Source organism: Cricetulus griseus, chromosome 5, assembly GCF_003668045.3.
Source record: "Cricetulus griseus strain 17A/GY chromosome 5, alternate assembly CriGri-PICRH-1.0, whole genome shotgun sequence".
Taxonomy (NCBI): Eukaryota; Metazoa; Chordata; class Mammalia; order Rodentia; family Cricetidae; genus Cricetulus; species Cricetulus griseus.
The window spans coordinates 180,117,255-180,136,673 of NC_048598.1; the positions used below are offsets into that span (position 1 = coordinate 180,117,255).

General features: G+C 41.6%; 2 gene segments (V, D, J or C); both read left to right on the top strand.

The window, feature by feature from the left end:
- Nucleotides 1–5,443: 5,443 nt before the first annotated feature.
- Nucleotides 5,444–6,106, top strand: LOC113831789. The segment is given in 2 exon segments: nucleotides 5,444–5,489; nucleotides 5,589–6,106. Coding segments are annotated over 2 exon segments (564 nt in total).
- A 6,700-nt stretch (nucleotides 6,107–12,806) lies between these two features.
- On the top strand, nucleotides 12,807–13,284 carry LOC118237697. The segment is given in 2 exon segments: nucleotides 12,807–12,852; nucleotides 12,956–13,284. Coding segments are annotated over 2 exon segments (375 nt in total).
- Nucleotides 13,285–19,419: the final 6,135 nt, after the last annotated feature.

The following is a 19,419-nucleotide window of genomic DNA, read 5'->3' on the forward strand; positions in this document are numbered from 1 at the left end:
CTTCCTTTTATGAGACTTGCTCAAAAGCAAGCCAGTTCAATTATCCAGTATGTAGGGGAGAGGGCATCCAGATGTCCACCCACCTGGTATCCTCAATATTTTCTATAGAGCTAATCATGGTATAAAATAAAAAACAGTTCTTTAACCTTTGAAACATGGGACCATGACTGCCCTTATACTGATAATATGTGAGTGCTGGATACTTACCCCAAAACAGATATATTACATACTGCTGAACCCCAGGAAAGGTAGCAAGAACCTGATGGAGCAAGGTGATAGCGTTGGTGCTGTCGTATAGATGCAGTGCAGCCATTACAATTATGCAAGTAGAGTTGCAACAACTTCCTGCATATAGTCATAAAAAGGACAATGGACTGAAGGGGTGAGAGGATTGGGAGTGAGAGAGAAACAGGAGCAGGGGCAGAGGAAATGAGGAAGCAGGAAGGGTGTCAGTGAGGCAGAGAATGGGGAGGAAAGGAGAGACATGAAATAAAGTAGAGCCAGAAAAGACCATCAGGGATGAGATGAAGAGGAGAGAGGAAGTAGGGATGAATGAATCACAGATTGTTTGGAATGAGCTTTATTCTGTCTAAATCTTCACAACATGTCTTCTTCTGCAATGAATTCCGTCTTCCTGGATCAAATGGTACATTCTCCAGTACCTTCCTCAAAAATACAAGGAAAATGCTGCCATTTCAGTGTTGCTAACATGGCACCAGATGTTTGCCTATAGGGTAAACTGAGGCAGGCTTTGTGTTTCCAACTGAGGTTTCCAGTTCCCAAGTGATCATTGCTTTCACTGCATTGACAAAATTCTAACCACCACACTAATGTATAGTCCTGTACAGTCATTGAAACATGACCATTAACTGAGCATCCAAGGGTCCACTAGACAGAAACAAATACCTGACAGAAAACCAGCAAGTACAAGGATTTACTCTCAAATAAGAGATCATTAAGAATAATGTGCAGATTTACCCAGAAGACATTTCCTTAGAAAGTGACTATTCTTAATCACTTCCTTCCAGACAGTTTCATGGAGAAGAGAATCTCACAAAAGAGGAAAAATGTGAACACTATTACTTATGTCATGAATGACAAAAATTCTAGACTCAGGGGATCTCATACCACTTCTCCAAAATGTTAGGAACAAAACGCATTCATTCCTGTGCTTTTGTAAGATCCTACAAGAACAATGAAAAACCAGACATCCCCAAGATGAGACACATTACACATAAGGTGTGAAAAATATTCTCAACAACAGGGCAACATGGACAAGCAGGACACAGCACACATAGTGGCGGGTGCCCATCAGAACCTACACATAAGGCAGCACCCCAGTGTTTAGACCTGTCTCCACGGCTGCCACTCCCAGCACAGAGTGTGGACACAGGAGTGAGGGATGCAATGTATGGGCTGTCGACTGAGAGAGAAGAGGTGGATGATGTCTGGGAGCTACTGAACAGGGTGTTTAGTGCTACTCTCTTCCCTTCTGTGGTGATTTACATCACGGAGGCATGGAGGAAAGCCCACAATCCCTTGTTCTCTGTGATGATCCTGACCACAATGCAAACTGTTCCCATTGTGCATGCATGCCCTGCTCTCCACTTCTGGCATCACTTATACTTTTCTAAAGTTTTATTACTTCAATTAACAGAACCCTCAAGCCTGGCTACATCCTCTTGCATTTTAAGAAGTGCTATAAAAGCTGATCTACCATCGCTCATGCATGTAAGAATCATATTCACAGACCTGCTATGCTAGTGTGCTTTGACGTGTAAAGACAAAAGAAGAGAAACATAAAAGCAAAAGAAATGGAAAGAGATACAGACACATTGAAAACAGCAGGTAGCAAGACTGGTCTCCAGGTGTGGTGTCCCCGAGTTGGCAGGTGAATACACTGCGACCGCTGACATGACAGGAAAATCAGTGTCTTGGGTCTCCTCTCAGATGAACATTTAACTGACATGTCCTAAATGTTTGTGAGTTGCTTCCTCACAAGTTGGAATTTCTAGGTGAGTCAGAGTAATAACATTAACTTAAATGGCCAAGAGAAGAATTTAATTACAACCTTGATCCTTATTTCACAGCAATAAGAGGCTGAAGTTCATCTTGTGACTAAATCACATCCCAAACACTGTGCTGGAATTTACAGAGATATTCACTATTGATGTGGTGCCTTCTTCTCTGTGCAGAGCTGAGTGTGGATCTGTGATTGACCCCAAGGCCTACACAGTGTAAGTCATCCAAATTCCTGTTTATATGCAGTGGGAACCCAGAAAGGAGCAGGCAAATATCCCTGATTATTTTGTTACCATTTTCTCTGAGAAGCACAAGGCAAATCACAGTCATGTGAGGGAAGAATGGAAACCTTGCCCTGTGCCTCCTTTTATCCCCTCAGTATCCTCCCGCAATGCAAAGCAGCCTCAGGCTCAGGCTGAAAGCCCAGGCCTAGTTGAGCAGCCCCATCTCCTTCTCACTGGAGCCTCCAGCAGAGCATGGCTGTCCTGGTGCTGCTCATCTGCCTGTTGACATTTCCAAGATGTTAGTGTTCAGGGTTTCAGGAGAGGTACCATAGCATGTCATTATGGGTTGTATGACTGATGGTGATGTTGTTTGTCCCCGGGTGTCCTGTCTCTGGTGCAGATGAAGGAGAAAGGACCTGGCCTGGTGGAGCCCTCTGAGACCCTGTCTCTCACCTGCACTGTCTCTGGGTTCTCATTAACCAGATATAATGTAGACTGTGTCCGCCAGCGTCCAGGAAAGGATCTGGACTGAATGGGAGGAATAGGTTATGATGGAGGCCTAGCATATAATTCAGCTCTGCAATCCAGAATCAGCATCAACAAGGACACCTCCAAGAGTCAACTTTTCTTAAAAGTGAACAATCTGATAGCTGAGGACACCGCCATGTATTACTGTGCCAGAAACACAGTGAAGAAACTCCTGTGGGAGCCTGCACAAAAACTCCCAACAGAGACACTCCAGACCAGCAGGGGTCAATGAGATCCTACAGAGGCTCCCATAATCAGTATGGGGTTTCTTGGGAACTGAAAAATTCAACACTATTCAGCATGAGCATGCGTTTTTATGTTAGTACCAGTGGATTTCTCTTCCAGCCAAGGAAATCCCCGAGAGGCCCCTCTACTGTCATATTCTACACAAGTTTTGTATTCACAAACTGGAACACATGGTTTTTCTCACAAGCCCTCTAAGATATCCAGGTTCTGGTTGTTATCACTTTCAATGACACATAGTTTTATACATTCCAAAACGTAGGGAGGGAGGGAAGGAAGGAGGGAAAGAGAGAGAGACAGAGACAGAGACTGAGAGAGACAGAGAGATTCCAAAAGGAATCAGGAGTTCTGAAAGATTTGATAATAAAGCAGTAAAGTTCAGTAAATAAGCTTGGGTACTTTAAAAATCTGTAATTCATCCTGCTAATTTTTCGCCATGTTATAGAGAAATCACAGCTTCCCTAAATTAATGCCATTTTCCTAAGAGATCTAGGAACCTGAATAAGTCATGGAATCCTTCTTCTATACAAAGAAGATCCTATGAAAGGTTGGAGTTAATAATCATGTTTGATAGACTCCTTGTTACACATTTGCATCTTGGTAAAAAAATGGTTTTCAGGCAAAGACCTAAGGAATTATCCCACAAAATGTGGTATGACAAGTTTTTCTGTGGGGGTTAACTCATAAAAATTTACCCTCTCAATGTATGTAGACCAGTATTGATTCTCATTAACTGTGGTCAACAGTCATAAACTCATTATTTGGGATAATCCCTCTCATGTAACTATCTTCACACTTTCACTGCCCAAAAAAGGGATGGCCTACGATAATTTTACTTTCCTTGATATCTATTTCTTAGAGTACACTTGATAAGACGTCCTTGTGTTCTCCTGGTGCCTGGATGTCATTTACAAGTAGACCTCTAGGTTCTTCTGGCTCGATGTAGTGTGTAAAACAGAGCTGAGGTAAACATGAGAAGGAAAGTTAGGATTGCTCATCCAGTGTAGAGAAGCAACTGGGTGTTATGATAAATCTTTCTGCCAAAAGCCTTCTGAGCCCCACCTCCACGTGTGAGCGTTACGCCAGCTGCCCGCCTGAGTTAGGCTCAAATGAATACACAGAAACTTGTTTTAGGTACAATGCTGCTTGGCCAATGACTAGGATTCTCATCTGTTAGCTCAGTCTTAATTATCATAAATCTATATATTTTATAGGACTTATCTTATTGGATGCCTTATTGGCGTCGCTCATTGCTGGTGCCTCACATCCTTTTGCAGGAGGAGGTGAACAGAGGAGAAAAAGGACGCTTCCTGTTTCTCCTTCTTGAAATATGAGTCTCCTTGCTATGTCACTTCCTGCCTGGATCACCACTTCTCTACTACATTTCCCAGAATCCTCTTTGACTCATAGTCCCATCAAACTTGCTATCTCATTGGCAAAACAGCAGGGATCCACAAAGTTGGCCCCAACTAATCATCTAAACAATAGTGGAGAGGCTACCTTAAATGCACTTCCCCTATAATGAGATTGAAGACTATTTTAAATGCCATCCTTGAGCTTTCATCAGTAGCTGATGGAAGCAGAAGCTGAGATCCCCAGCTAAACACTGAGCTGTACTCCAGGAATCCAATTGTAGAGAGGGAGGAGTGATAGCAAAGAGGTCAAGACAATTCTGGGGAAGCCTACAGAAACAGCTGACCTGAGCAAGTGGGAGCTCAGGGACCCCAATCTGACAGCTTGGGTTCCAGCAAAAAACCAAATCAAAGCCCCTGAATGTGAATTTCAGTTGGGAGGCCTGGGTAGTCTATGGGACCTCTGGCAGTGGGACCAGTGTTTATCCCTAGTGCACGAAAGGGCTTTGGAAGTCCATTCCATAGAGGAATAATCTCGGCCTAGATACATAGGGGAGAGCCTAGATCCTGCCTCAAATGATGTGACAGACGTTGATGATCCCCCATGGGAGGATTCACCCTCCCTCGAGAGTGGATGGAGGGGGTGGGATGGAGGGGCTGATGGGGAAATGGAAGGGAAGGTGGGAGAGGAAACTGGGATTGTATTATAAAATATGGTTGATTTTAATTTAAATAAAAATCAATTAAAAATGTTAGATAAAATATAAAAAGGAAAAGAAAGTGAATAAAGTATGGTGAATCCTTAATATTGAAATGATGTTCACAGAGATAATTTACTCTGTTCTTTTCTGTATCTGTCACCAGTGTGACAGATATCTTATAACTGCTCAGAGCAGTGCCCTCTTCTCAGGTCCATCTCCAGAGCCTGCTCTAGCAGGAAGACATGCAAATGTGGCTTCACTGTGCCCATGAAAACCAGCCCAGCTCTGACCCTGCAGCTCTGGCAGAAGAGCACAGCCCTGGATTCCCAGGTCCTCCCATTCTGTGATCAGCACTGAACACAGGCCACTCACCATGGACTTGGGGCTTATTTGGTTTTTCCTTGTCTTTACTTTAAAAGGTAATTAGTGGATAGGAGATATATGTGTTATGTAGACATTAAGAAGAGAAAAATTAGTTTCTGTGTCAGTTTTCTGATCAGAATTGTATGTGTTTGCAGGTGTCCAGTGTGACGCACAGGTGGTGGAGTCTGGAGGAGGCTTAGTGCAGCCTGGAATGTCCCTGAAACTCTCCTGTGCAGCCTCTGGATTCACCTTCAATAGCTACTGGATGAACTGGGTTCGCCAGGCTCCAGGGAAGGGGCTGGAGTGGGTCGCACGTATTAATGAAAACAGTGGTACCATCAACTATGCCGACGCTGTGAAGGACCGATTCACCATCTCCAGAGACAATGCCAAGAACGCCCTGTACCTGCAAATGAACAATCTCAAGTCTGAGGACACAGCCACGTATTACTGTGCAAGACTCACAGTTAGTGAAGGCTTCTGTGAGCTCAGACAAAAAGCTCCCTGTAGGAAATGTGGTACCAGCAGGGGGCGCCGAGAACCAACAAAGCTCTGGGTTCCTGAAGAGCATGTTCAGAGAGGCAAACACAGATGGACACCTCTGTGCCTTGACTGCCTCTCCATATCTCACACAGGGATTCTCTCTACAGGTGTGGTGTGTAGTAATGCTTGAAGCGTCCTAATATTTATCCAAACATCCATTTACCATTGTATGTAATTTTATTACTTATTTATTATAGTTTTTCCCTTCTCCACTCTGCATCTACGGCTTTTTCTCCTCTCTTCTTCTCTCTGCTCAATTTTCCTGTCCACCCCTACAGGCCCCTTTGTTTTTTTTGGCCTTGTCTCTCCCTCCCCCCTCTCTCTCTTGTATATACGTATTAGGTGTGTGTGTGTGTGTGTGTGTGTGTGTGTGTGTGTGTGTGTGTGTGTGTGTGTTAACATATGATGCTCTGTAACAACCTGCAACATATTTCTGGAGACAAGTTCTATAACTGCCTGGAATTGACAACTGGCTACACTGGTGGCCAGTGAGTACTAGTGATTGTGCTGTCCCCGTATCACTTAGATGCCATAACTTGTTGACTGCCAAACCCGGCTGTTTTGCAGTTATGAAGATCTAAGTTTTGAGTTCAGAACCCACTCAAGCAGTCCTGTGTGGCAAGAGCTTGAACTGCAGAATCTGTTTCCACAGCCCCGTTACAGTTGCTTTTTAAATTTGTAAGGAGATCTGACCTGCACAAAGTGCAGACCGTCACACAAGGCAGACGTGATTACGTGTGGTGAGCAGCACCAGATCTTGAAGATCAAAACAACAAGAAGATTATTAGCCCTAGACTCAGGGCAGCTCAGAACCAGTGACAGTCTAGGGGACCATGTGCATCTCATTGTCTCTGTGATCACTACACTACCCACACAGAAACATAGACACATAGCTTAAACAGTGTACTTTTTAAAGTTCTCATCCAATGCTGCAATATATTCCAATGGTCAAGTTCTTGTGTAGCATATATGAGACCTTGATTCAAATGGTAATATTTCAGACATAAGTATCTCATTTAAATTAACAAATACTGTGTTTGAAACATGACTACTTCAAGTTGAAGGTCAGGACACTGTTTCTCTCATCAAAGAGTTCAATTCCATTTTTCATCTCATGGAAAACTCACTTCTGTCACCTGTCTAAGTTTGGAGTCATCAGGACAACAGGAAGCTCAGGGAACACTGAGTAGAGAGGTGACGTCCTCATGATACTGACATCTCCCGGCCTCCATCCTCCAACCGGGCTGCTTCATCTTGACGAATGATGTGGACAGAAGAGACTGCATGAAGCCAACATCTCTAATCACTACACAAATGGATATTAAACGCAAAAGGATAAGGTGCCTGTAAGCAGTGATGTGAGTGCCATGTACCCAAAGAGGGAATCAAACCAAGGGTTGAGGGGATGGAAATGGAGTTGGCTGTTCTGTGTAAAAATGGGTGTTTGCTAGTAAGACATCAGCAAGCACTGTGTGGGTCTCAGAAAATGACTCACACTAGGTGATGGGACCCAACAATCTCACATCGGGGTGAATAGACTAGGGAAGCAGAGTGGGTGCAGGAAAGCAGGGTGAAACTCGAATTAATAAAAGACCCAGAAACTGATATTGAAGTTCAAACTTTAAGCTGAGGGTCACTAAAGGAAATCAGCTACCGAATAGCTTCTTACCTCTACCTCAGGCTGAATGGGTTGATCCTGTCTCCATGAGCTTTCACCAAGCCTCAGACTAACCTCTGCTGAGCGTGGCTGGAAAAATGAATGCCTCTTATTGAGACATTGGTTCTGTCTTATAAACTCCCCTAATGTTGGGATTAAGGTGTGAGCTTTAATTCTCTTTTAAACTAATTCACTTTTGTGTAAATCTGTGTGGCCTTGGAGTAAAGGAGAACATTCTATCTCTTAAATCTGACTTCTAAGATTCAAGGTGTGTACCATCACCTGCTAGAATATGGATGCTGGGACTAAAAGTGTGTGCTTGGTTTCTAAGGCTTGTAGCTGCCTTTGCTTTTCTGAATCATCAGGGAAGGTTTAATAAATCATAAATAATATACCACTATAAAAGAGAAGTATGGAGGGAAGAAAAAATGACATGAGGGTAGGAGGGGTCAGAGGGTCAAAGGAGAGAAAGAGGAAGCAGAGACAGGGAAGTGAGATGCATCCATGTAATCAAAGTATATTTCAAATGAGCATGGGTTTTGTTTGTAAGCAGAATGCATGACATAGATGAAAACACAATATTTTCAAATAGCATTGGATGTTAATATACATATACCTGTCTACCCTTGTATGCGTGTCTTTGTGTAGAATTATCTCAGTTGCTGTATGACTATGCAAGTTTGGGTTCAGTTAGCTTGAGAAATGCAAATTTTCTCAAAAATTATAAATAGTTTACATTACAAAGTTTATCAGAGCATTGTCTGACCAAGGGAGCTTCTGAGGGCTCAAGTGCCCAGGGAGACTGGGATTGAGGGTATGACTTATGGGTAAGACTCTCCCTTCCCTTGAACAAGTCTCTGCAGACATTCCAGCTACCCATGCTGCCTAAGATCCCAGTGACTCTCAAACACCAGAGGCTGAGGACACAGCTCAGCTGACCCTGCCTTCCACATTTCAGTGTGAGGCAGACACTGTGTTGCTCATAAGCACAGTCTGCTCTTATTTTTACCTTCTCATTCAGGTGTGTGGTGTTGAACAAAATAGCGAGATTCCAGAAAATTCTGTGACTCTACTTCACACTATACGTGAGAATGACATGCTGTCCAGACTCAGAGGGGTGTCAGCAGCTGAGGGTGTGGATTTCCTATGCTGCTCCATAACCTCTTCGGTCTCTTTCTGTGTTTGCTTTGATTTAACCTCCCTACCACAAAGTTCTTGAGATCCATACTCAGTTTCTTAAATATCATTTCTGATCACTAAGAGCCCCAAATCCGGTCCTGAATTCACTTCTTGATTTTTCAGATATGTGCAAACGTATTGAGGATATGATACCGTGTCCCAGCCTCATGGCATGAGCGTGGACTCACTGTAAATATTTCCATTTTTGCTTGACAGGCTTGCACTATGTGACTGATAATATTTCTTCTATATCACAGATGAGAAACTCAGATAGAACTAGTGAAAACTTTCTTAGTATACATTTTGATTTCCACTAATATGCAATAGGCAAATGTCAGACACCTGAAAGGATAATTATAAAACTTGCCCTGTGCCTCCTTTTATCATCTCATGATTACCCATCCAGTACTAGAGAAGCAACTGGGGATTTATGTGCATTTCCTGATACATGGAAATAGCAGCCTATAACCACCTATAAGGACAGATGCATTGAGTTTGTAACCATTAAAACTAAACTACCCACACAGAAATACATACTCGTAATTAAAATAAAGCATTTCTGTAATTTTCCCCTTCCAGCTCTGGTAGGTATTCAATTTATGAGTTCTTAGGTAATACAGAGGAGGTCTGGATTCAAATGTTAATATTTCATGGCCATATTCCTCATATTTTGACTAATAAATACTGTTTTGTGATACTGCTATTCCCTGTTAAAGATTATTAACATGTCATTCACTGTTAAAGTGCATCCATGAGATCAGCAGGATTCTCAGATACCCCAGGGAACACAAAGTTGAGAGGTGATGTCCTCATAAACAGACATGTTCTTGCCTCACATCCTCTGATTGGGCTCCTTCTTCTTGACCAACACACATAGGTAGATAAGTTTTCAAAAAACCAACATCTATATAACCAGACAAATAGATATCTCCCAGTGCAGGGACCATAGAACACACCATCCTGTCCAGCGTCTAATCTGAGTGCTGTGGATCAAACTGAGACACTCATATTGGAATGCAGGCCCCATTCCACAAAGCCATCTCCTCCATCCTGAATTCTATCAGTACACACTTTGCAAATTAATAAAAGTATTATAACCTATAAAACAATACATTTTATACTTGTATTAATACTAAAGTTTACTTTAGTCAGAGACATTCCTACATAAATTATGTTGGCTTTTGATACAAGCACATACATTACATGTCATTGTATATAAAATATTGTGTTTTCTAAGAGTTTACAACGAAGATATAACTAATAAAGGAAGCATTCATAACCCTACCTAGACTATACACTTATACACTCTACAGATTGTATTGAAAATGGGAACAAAAACAGTGATGAATATATTTGATCAAGTACTCTTTTAAAATATATATTCAGAATGCTCCATGGAGCTTATTTGCTGAGATTGAGGTATTTTAGCTTTATGAGGACTCTTAGCACACCCACATAACTCCATGTGAAGGTATATGCACCTCTATTTCCAAAGATGACTCTGAAGTCCTGAGTGTCCTCTAAGACTGTGTTGCACCCAGAGTCATATCAGTGAACATGAGGGAAACTTAGGCTCAATTACTTTCAGCTGGCATGACTGTAGAACTAGGGCTGGCTTTAGAGTTGCTGGATGTAGGTGATAAAAGAGAGAGGCTCCTTGAAGGTCAGACAAACAGCCATACTACACAAGAATTCATGTACTAGGTAGGTATAAAAGCAAATGATTTTAAAAGAGAAAAACGCAGTTTTAATTATTGATTTTTAAACAAATTATTGCCAATATGAAAGTGAATATCATGAAGCCAGTTTTCTAAATATCTTTAAAACTCAGCAAATTATAGAATTGGTCACATTGGTTGACAGGAAGGTTCTAGGAAAAGATGAAGGAAGGGAAATAAGGATCAGAATATTTTGTGTGAAATAAAACATTTTCCAATTAATTATTTAATTTTTGAAATGCTCCATGAGGTGGTTGGTGGTGAACACCCTTAAACTTGTTACTAGAAAGACAATGGCAAGAAAATATCTCACAATTCTATATCAGTTTAGTATACATAGATAGTCCAGATCAAGCAGGGTGTCACTGTAAAAAGATATGAAGTAAGAGATTCAGTTCATCTACCTATGAATATCTCTTCTTTCTGTTGATATGATGCTTTGTGCGTGTTTGTTCATGATAATATAGCCCACTAAATGAGTATACATGTGTCCAGGACATAAGTAAGCTAATGACTGATCAAACACTTAAGAATAAAAATCCTCCTATCAAATAGAAGAAAATTATAAAAATGATTGCCTTTAGTAGGAATCCTTTACCTTAGAAAATTGCTTATTCTTAGTGAATTTCATTAGGGAACTCATGGAATAGAAAAACTCAAGGAACAAGGAAATATAGAATATTAATACAAACAAATTCTAGGGTAACCAAAGACAAAAGTACTTGCTAAATAGACTCATGCCAAGTTCTTCAATATAGTAAGAGCAATGTGGATTCATATTTGTAATAATTCTTCCCAGATTTTTGTTACCACAATGAAAATATCAGATAACCCCAATGTGAGACATACTGAGAATAATGACTGAAAAGTGTTCACGTAAAACTCAGAGCACCAGGCATGGGGGACCCTGCCCTCACACTATAGGAGGCCATCATTGCTTGAATGAGATGGCTGGATCACTAATGCTCAGACCAGTCTCTACCTCTGCCACTCTGAGAACAAAGATCATGCACACACATAAAAGGACACAGATGTGGGGTCTCCCCACCAAGCAGCAAACAGACATTCTCTGAGAGCTGACTGAACTGGTTGGCTCCATCTCTGCAGTCACTTCCCCAGTGGAGTTTCTTTCCATGGCACAGAGCAAATTCTTCTCCTCTGTGTTCTCACACAATATACTGAAGACTGGGAAGGTGCATTCCTGCCATGTAGAGAATTCAGAATGAATTTGAGACTGTGTCTGTTGGGTTTTCTGATTTCTGTTATATAGACTTTGGAACTAGAAAGGAAAAGGCAGGAAAAGACATCTTAAGTGAAGGAGAAGAGGAGCAGGGTACAGGGAAATGCTGGAGTTTTGAAAGGAAAAGTTGGGTGTGTGAGAGAAACAGGATGGGTAGGTAGGAAGTGTGAGAACTGGGGAAACTAAAAATAATGTCATATAAATGCCATAATTTTTGTGTTGTTATAACAATTATGAGGTGTCCCCATTAGGTTGACAATATGAATATGGAGAAATAAAAATTGGCCTAAGACAACATAAAGACAGTAATGCATTACCTAGTGTGAGGTAGAAAACGGAAAGGAGAGTGGGGATTAAAAGGTGATCATGAGGAAAACTTCAAGAGATGAAAAAGTGAGTACAGAAAATATAAAAATGTCTTCATAGCAACCACTGAGAGGAAGAGAAGCAGTAAACAGGAATTCTCCATGTGTAGACTTCCTGTGGCCTTAAGACAGCATTCTGTCAGAAAAGAGTAAAATCCAGAAAGTCTCAAGTGTTCCTGTCGAAGGGAAGGAGTTCTGTTAGAGGCAGCAATGAACCTGTCCACTATCCACCTCAGGGAGAAGCCGTGTCCAACACAGACAGAGGGAGAGACTGAGCACATATCTAAAACACAACTCTGGTTGGAGCTTTTTAAATTCTCACTAATAATTAGGAGACATGACAGTGTGGAAACACAGTGTGTGCTGTGTGTTTGCTGAAAAAGAAACTAAATTAAGTGTGGTGAATTCTTCACATGGAAAATGTGTGCACAGAGAAACGTTACTCTGTCAATTTCTGTATCTGTCATCAGTGCAACTGATTTCTTATATCTGCACTGATCTTCCCAGGTCTGTCTTTAGAGCCTGCTATAGCAGGGAGCCATGCAAATGAGGCTTCTCTGTGCCCATGAAAACCAGCCCTGCCCTGACCCTGCAGCTCTGACACAGGAGCCCAGCCCGGGATTCCCAGGTCCTCCCGTTCTGTGATCAGCACTGAACACAGGCCACTTGCCATGAACTCAGGACTCAAATTGGTTTTCTTTGTCCTTATTCTAAAAGGTAACTTATGGAGACAAACTGCTGTGTGTTCTGTTCACATGAGAGAAAAGAAAAAAATAAGGTTCTGTGACAGTTTTCTGACTAGAATTTTCTATGTTTGCAGGTGTCCAGTGTGAGGTGCAGCTGGTGGAGTCTGGGGGAGGCTTAGTACAACCTGGAAAGTCCCTGAAACTCTCCTGTGAGGCCTCTGGATTCACCTTCAGTGACTATAGCATGAACTGGGTCCGCCAGTCTCCAGGGAAGGGGCTGGAGTGGGTCGCATACATTAATAGTGGTAGTAGTAATATCAATTATGCCAACGCTGTGAAGGGCCGATTCACCATCTCCAGAGACAATGCCAAGAAAACACTGTTCCTACAAATGAACAGTGTGAAGTCTGAAGACACTGCCACATATTACTGTGCAAGAGACACAGTGAGTGAAAGCTGCTGAGAGCTCAGACACAAACCTCCCTGCAGGATGCTCAGGACCAGCAGGGGGCGCGCAGAGCACAGGTTTCTCTGGGTCAAGAAGAACCTGTAGAGAGGGGTATAAAGGACTGGACTCCTCTGTGTCTGGGGTGCTGCTCGATGTCACAGTCGGGGATTCTTTCTACAGGCATGGTGTCCCAGAATCCTTGAAGCTTCCACAGGTTTATTTACTCAAATTTCAGTTATCTGTGGATGTGTGTATCTATTATAACATTTCCCTCTGTTGCTGTCTCTCTCTCTGTCTCTCCCTCCCTTCCTCCCTCCCTGCCTGCCTGACTCACTCTCTCCCTCACCTGTCCCACTCACAAATATATATAAATCCGTGTGTGTGTGTGTGTGTGTGTGTGTGTGTGTGTGTGTGTCTGTGTGTGTGAGTGTGTGTGTGTGTGTCTTTGTGTCTTTGTGTCTGTGTGTCTGTGTACATGTTGGTATGAGGTGACTTCCTCTATCACTGTGCTCCATATGTTTGGAGATAAGTTTTATCACTGGCTTTGGATTCACAACCTGCCTAGACGGGTTGCCCAGTAAGTGACACTGATCACACTGATATATATCTCAGAGGTGGCCTTACAGAGGACTCAACACAGGTCCTTATTCTTCTGCGGTTAGAACTTGAACCACAGATATATTTTTACAGCACCATTAATTATGTTTATCATGAAGGATTTCTATGATTTGAACAACAGACATGGAATCACACGGGGTAGATGATTCTCTATGGGGACCAGGATCAGATCCTGAAGAAACAAAGTACTCTTGAGATTGCAGAACCCTAGACTCAGGGCAGAGATTCAGTAATATTCCTGTTAGAGAAGGACACATCACTGTTTTAGATGTTGCACTCGAGGCTCAGAGAACAAAAGCAAAAGTTTGCAAAGACACTCCCTGAAAACTGAAATGCTTCTAAAACAGGGAAAGGAACAAAGTGTGGAGAAATCCTAAGAGGAGGGAAGTGTGCAGAGACCACACGCCCATGGAGAATTTTATTAGTTATTCTTTGGACCATGATAAAATACCTGAAAGAATTTACTCATGGAGTCTGTTATTTGCTTTTCTTTTGCTGGAATAAGGTACCTTAGCCAATCCAATTTAAGGAACCAACGGTTAATTTTAGCTTAGGGCTTCAAGGAAAAGTCTGTAACAGTGGGGAAGGAGGCAGTCAAGGAGCTTGAGGAGGAAGCTGAGAGCTAACATTGTAACCACATACAGGAGGCATTGAGAGGAACCGGAAGTGCAATAAGGCTATAAACTCTTAAAGATGCCTCTAGGGATGCATTTCTTCTACCAAGTCTCCACGTCCCAGAAGTTCCACAAACAATCACTCTAGCCACAAAAGAGAGGAGTCATTCATTTGAGCTTATGGTTTTTTCCTTGCTCTAAGGAACAGACCAGGTCATAGAGAGAAGTCAGGATGACAACCTGAAGCCCCCATGTATAGTCCTGAGGCCCTACACCTGCTAGATAAGCCATGTCTGAAAACTTCAATGTCATTCCAAATCTGTTCCTCAAACTTGGAACCAAGTGATAATGCTTATGAAACTCTGAGTGCTAAGAATAAGAATTCATATCCAACCCATAGCACAGTGCAGTCCCCAAGTCAGGAATTTACACAATACTACCAAGTCACATAACCTACCTAAACATGGTCAAAGACCTGACTGAATCATTCCTCAATGAAGGCAACAAATGACAAATTAGAATGTGAAAAGTTGTTCAACATCAAGCTGAATAGTTTTAATAATACATTTATAGAAAACTTTATCCTAGATTTCTAGAAATACCCCGTGTGAGGATGACTATATTAGTCATACCTTTCTAGGGGAACAGAATCAGAGGGATGAAGATGTGTTAAAAGGGGCATTATTAAATTGGCTTACATGATATGGTCTCAGGCCTCATACAGAGATGCTAAGGATATAGCAGTTGCTCGTTTCATTAGACTGGATATTTCAGTACTCCTAATCTGATGCTGATGGTCTGGAAGACACTTCAAGAGCTCTTGGTATGCTGTCTATGTTGGAAGCTCAGGCTGCTGTTTTTTGTTTTGATTTATTATTTCAAATATGGAACAAACTTGCTTCACATCTCAATCCCTTCTCCCTCTCCCTATCCTGCCCCAAACTCCCTCCTGCCCCCACCAAAGCCCCTCCACACCCCTGGTAGGTATGTCCCTTGATGGGTGCTCCCCAAAGTCCACTACATCATCCAGGGAGGGGCCTAGGTCCTCCCCCATATGTCCAGGCCAAGAGAGCATCCCCTCACGTGGGATGGGCTCTCAAAGTCCCTTCTTACACCAGGGATAAATACTGATCCACTACCAGGGGCCGCATAGAGTGCCGAGGCCTCCTCATTGACTTCCATGTTCAGGAGTCTGGATCAGTCCTGTACTGGTCTCCCAGACAGCAGCATGGGGTCCATGTGCTCCCCCTTGTTCAGGTCACCTATTTCTGTTGGTTTCACCAGCCTGGTACCAACCCCTTTGATCTTCATTGCTCCCTCTCTGCAACTAAGTTCCAGAGTTCACATCAGTGTGTATCTGTGGGTGTCTGCCTCTGCTTTCATCAGCCACTGGGTGATGGCTCTAGCTTGGCATATAAAGTAGTCGTCAGTCTCATTTTGGGAAAGGGCATTTAGGGTATCCTCTCCATCATTGCCTATATTGTCAGTTCCTGTCATCCTTGTAGATCTCTGGAAATCTCCATAGTGCCAAATCTCTCCTCAGACCTTTGATGGCTCCCTCTGATACAATATCTCTCATCATGCTCTCCTCTATTCTTCCCCCACTCAGAATTTCTGCTCCTCCAGGTCCTCCACTCCCGTCCCTTGGTCCCCCTCTCATTCTGCCAGCTCCCTCTCCCATACCCACAAGCTCCCAATTAGCTCAGGAGATCCTGCCCTTCCCATTCTCTGGGGTCCATGCATTTTTCCGTTAGAGTCCTTGTTTCCTTGTTCCTTTTGTGAAGAGGCTGGTAATCCTTTTCTCCATGTCTAAAATTCATATATGAGTGAGTACATACCATGTTTGTTTTTTTGTAACTGGGTTACCTCACTCAGGATGGTTTCTTCTAGTTCTATCCATTTGCCTGCAAATTTCTATATTTCTTTGCTTTTTTCTGCTTAGTAGTACTCCATTGTATTCATGTACCACATTTTCTCTATCCATTCCTAGTTGAGGGGCATCTAGCATCTAGGTTGCTTCCAGGTTCTGGCTATTACAAACAATGCTGCTATGAACATGGTTGAACATATGTCCTTGGTGTATGCACATGCATTATTAGGGTATATACCCAAGAGAGGAATTGCTGGATCTTGATGTAGACTGATTCCCATTTTTGTGAGCAACCGCCACGCTGATTTGCAAAGTGGTCTTACAGGATTGCACTCCCACCAGCAATGGAGCAGTGTTCCTTTTTCTCCACATCCTCTCCAGAACAGATTGTCATTTTTGTTTTTTATTTTAGCCATTCTGGCCGGTGTAAGATGGTATCTCAGAGTTGTTTTGAGTTGCATTTCTCTGATGGCCAAGGATTTTGAGCACTTTCTTAAGTGTCTTTCAGAAATTTCAGATTCTTCTGTTGAGAATTCTCTATTTAGTTCTGCACCACACTTTTTAATTTCATTGTTTGGGGTTTGGTAGCAAGCTTCTTGAGTTGTTTGTATATTTTGGAAATCAGTCCTCTGTCAGATGTGGGGTTGGTTAAGATCTTTTCCCAGGCTGTGGGCTGTCATTTTGTCTTACTGACTGTATCCTTTGCCTTACAGAAGCTTCCTAGTTTCAGGAGGTCCCATTTATTAATTGTAGAGCTCATTGTCTGTGCTACTAATGTAATGTTCAGGAAGTAGTCTCCTGTACCAATTAGTTCAAGGTATCTCCCACTTTCTCTTCTAGATGATTCAGTTTAGCTGGATTTATGTTGAGATCTTTGATCCATTTGGACATTAGTTTTGTGCATGGTGACAGATAGGGATCTATCTGCAGTTGTCTGAATGTCTGAATCCAGTTTTACCAGCACCATTTTTTGAAGATTCTTTCTTTTTTCCATTGTATAGATTTCACTTCTTTGTCAAAAATCAGGTGTTCATGCATGTGTGGGTTAATATCAGGGTTTTCAATTCAGTACCATTGGTCTATCTGTCTATTTTTGTGCCAATACCAAGCTGTTTTCAGAACTGAGGCTCTATAGTAGAGCTTGAAGTCAGAGATGGTGATGCCTCCAGAAGTACCTTAATTGTCCAGAGTTATTTCAGCTGTACTGGGTTTTTTTATTTTTCTATATAAAGTTGAGTATTGTTCTTTCAAGGTCTGTGAAGAATTGTGTTGTGATTTTGATGGGGATTGCATTGAATCTGTAGATTACTTTTGGCAAAATTGCCAATTTTAATATGTTGATTTTACCTATCCAAGAGCATGGGAAATCTTTCCATGTTCTGGTATCTTATTTAATTTCTTTCTTTAAAGACTTAAAGTTCTTACTGTACAGGATTTTCACTTTTTTGGTTAGCATTACCACTTTATGTTCCTTGTGGAAATTGTGAAGGGTGATGTTTCTCTGATGTTTTTCTCATCGCATTTATCATCTGTATATAGTAGGGCTACATGTTTTTGAATTATTTTGTATCCTGCTACTTTGCTGAAGGTGTTTATAAGCTGTAGGAAATCCCTGGTAGAATTTTTCACGTCACTTATAGAGACTATCATATCATCTGCAAATATTGTAAGTTTCATTTCTCCTTTTCCAATTTGTATCCCTTTAATCCCCTTTTCTTGTCTTATTGCTCTCTAAGACTTCAAGTACAATACTGAAGAAATATGGAGAGAGTGGACAGCCTTGTCTTGTTCCTCATTTTAGAGGAAACGCTTTGATTTTCTCTCCATTTAGTTTTATGTTGGCTGTTGGTTTGGTGTACATTGCTTTTATCATGTTTAGATATGTTCTTGTTATTCCTGTTCTCTCCAAGATCTTTATCATGAAGGGATATTGCATTTTGTCAAAGGCTTTTTGAGCATCTAGTGAGATGATCATGTGGATTTTCTTTTGCGGTGTGTTTAAATGCTGTATTACATTGATGGATTTTTGTATGTTGAAACATGCTTGCATATCTGGGATAAAGCCTACTTGATCATAGTCGATGATTTTTCTGGTGTGTTCTTGGATTCGATTCCCCAATATTTTGTTTAGTAGTTTTGCATCGATGTTCATGAGGCATATTGGTCTGTAGTTCTCTTTTTTAGTTGTATCTTTGTCTACCTTGGGTATCAAATTGATTGTAGCCTCACAAAAAAGAGTTTGGCAATGACCCTTCTGCTTCTGCTGTGTGGAACAATTATTAGAGTTGGTATTAGCTCTTGTTGGAATTTCTGGTAGAATGCTGCAGTGAAGCCATCTGACCCTTGACCTTTTTGTTGGGAGGCTTTTGAGGACTGCTTCTATTTCATTATGCATTATAGGTAGATTTAAACTGTTTATCTTTTCTTGGTTTAATAAGGTGGTGATATCTATCCAGAAAATTGTCCATTTCCTTAAGATTTTGAATTTTCTGGAATACAGGTTTTCAAAGTATGACCTGATGATTCTCTGGATTTCCTCAGTGTCTGTTAGTATATCCCCTTTTCCTTTCTGATTTTGTTAATTAGTGTTCTCTCTCTCTCTGTTCTCTCTCTCTCCCTCTCTCTCTCTCTCTTTCTCTCTCTCTCTGCCTTCTGGTTAGTTTGGATAGAGGTTGTTCTGTCTTGTTGACATTCTCAAAGAACCAACTCTTTGTTTCATTTATTTTTTGTAATTTATTCCTAGTTTCTACTTTATTGCTTTCAGCCCTCAGTTTCTTTATTTCCTGGCATCTACTCCTCTGTGGTGAGTTTGCTTCTTTTTGCTCTAAAGCTTTCTGTTGTTTTGTCAGTTCTCTATAGTGACTAGTCTCCAGTTTCTTCATGTGAGCACTTAGTGCTATGAACTTTCCTCTTAGCACTGCTTTCAGAATGTCCCATAAGTTTGTGTATGTTGTGTCCACATTCTCATTAAATTCTAGGAAGTCTTTCATTTCTTTCTTATTTCTTCCTCAACCCAGGAATGGTGCATTTGGTTGTTATTTAATTTCC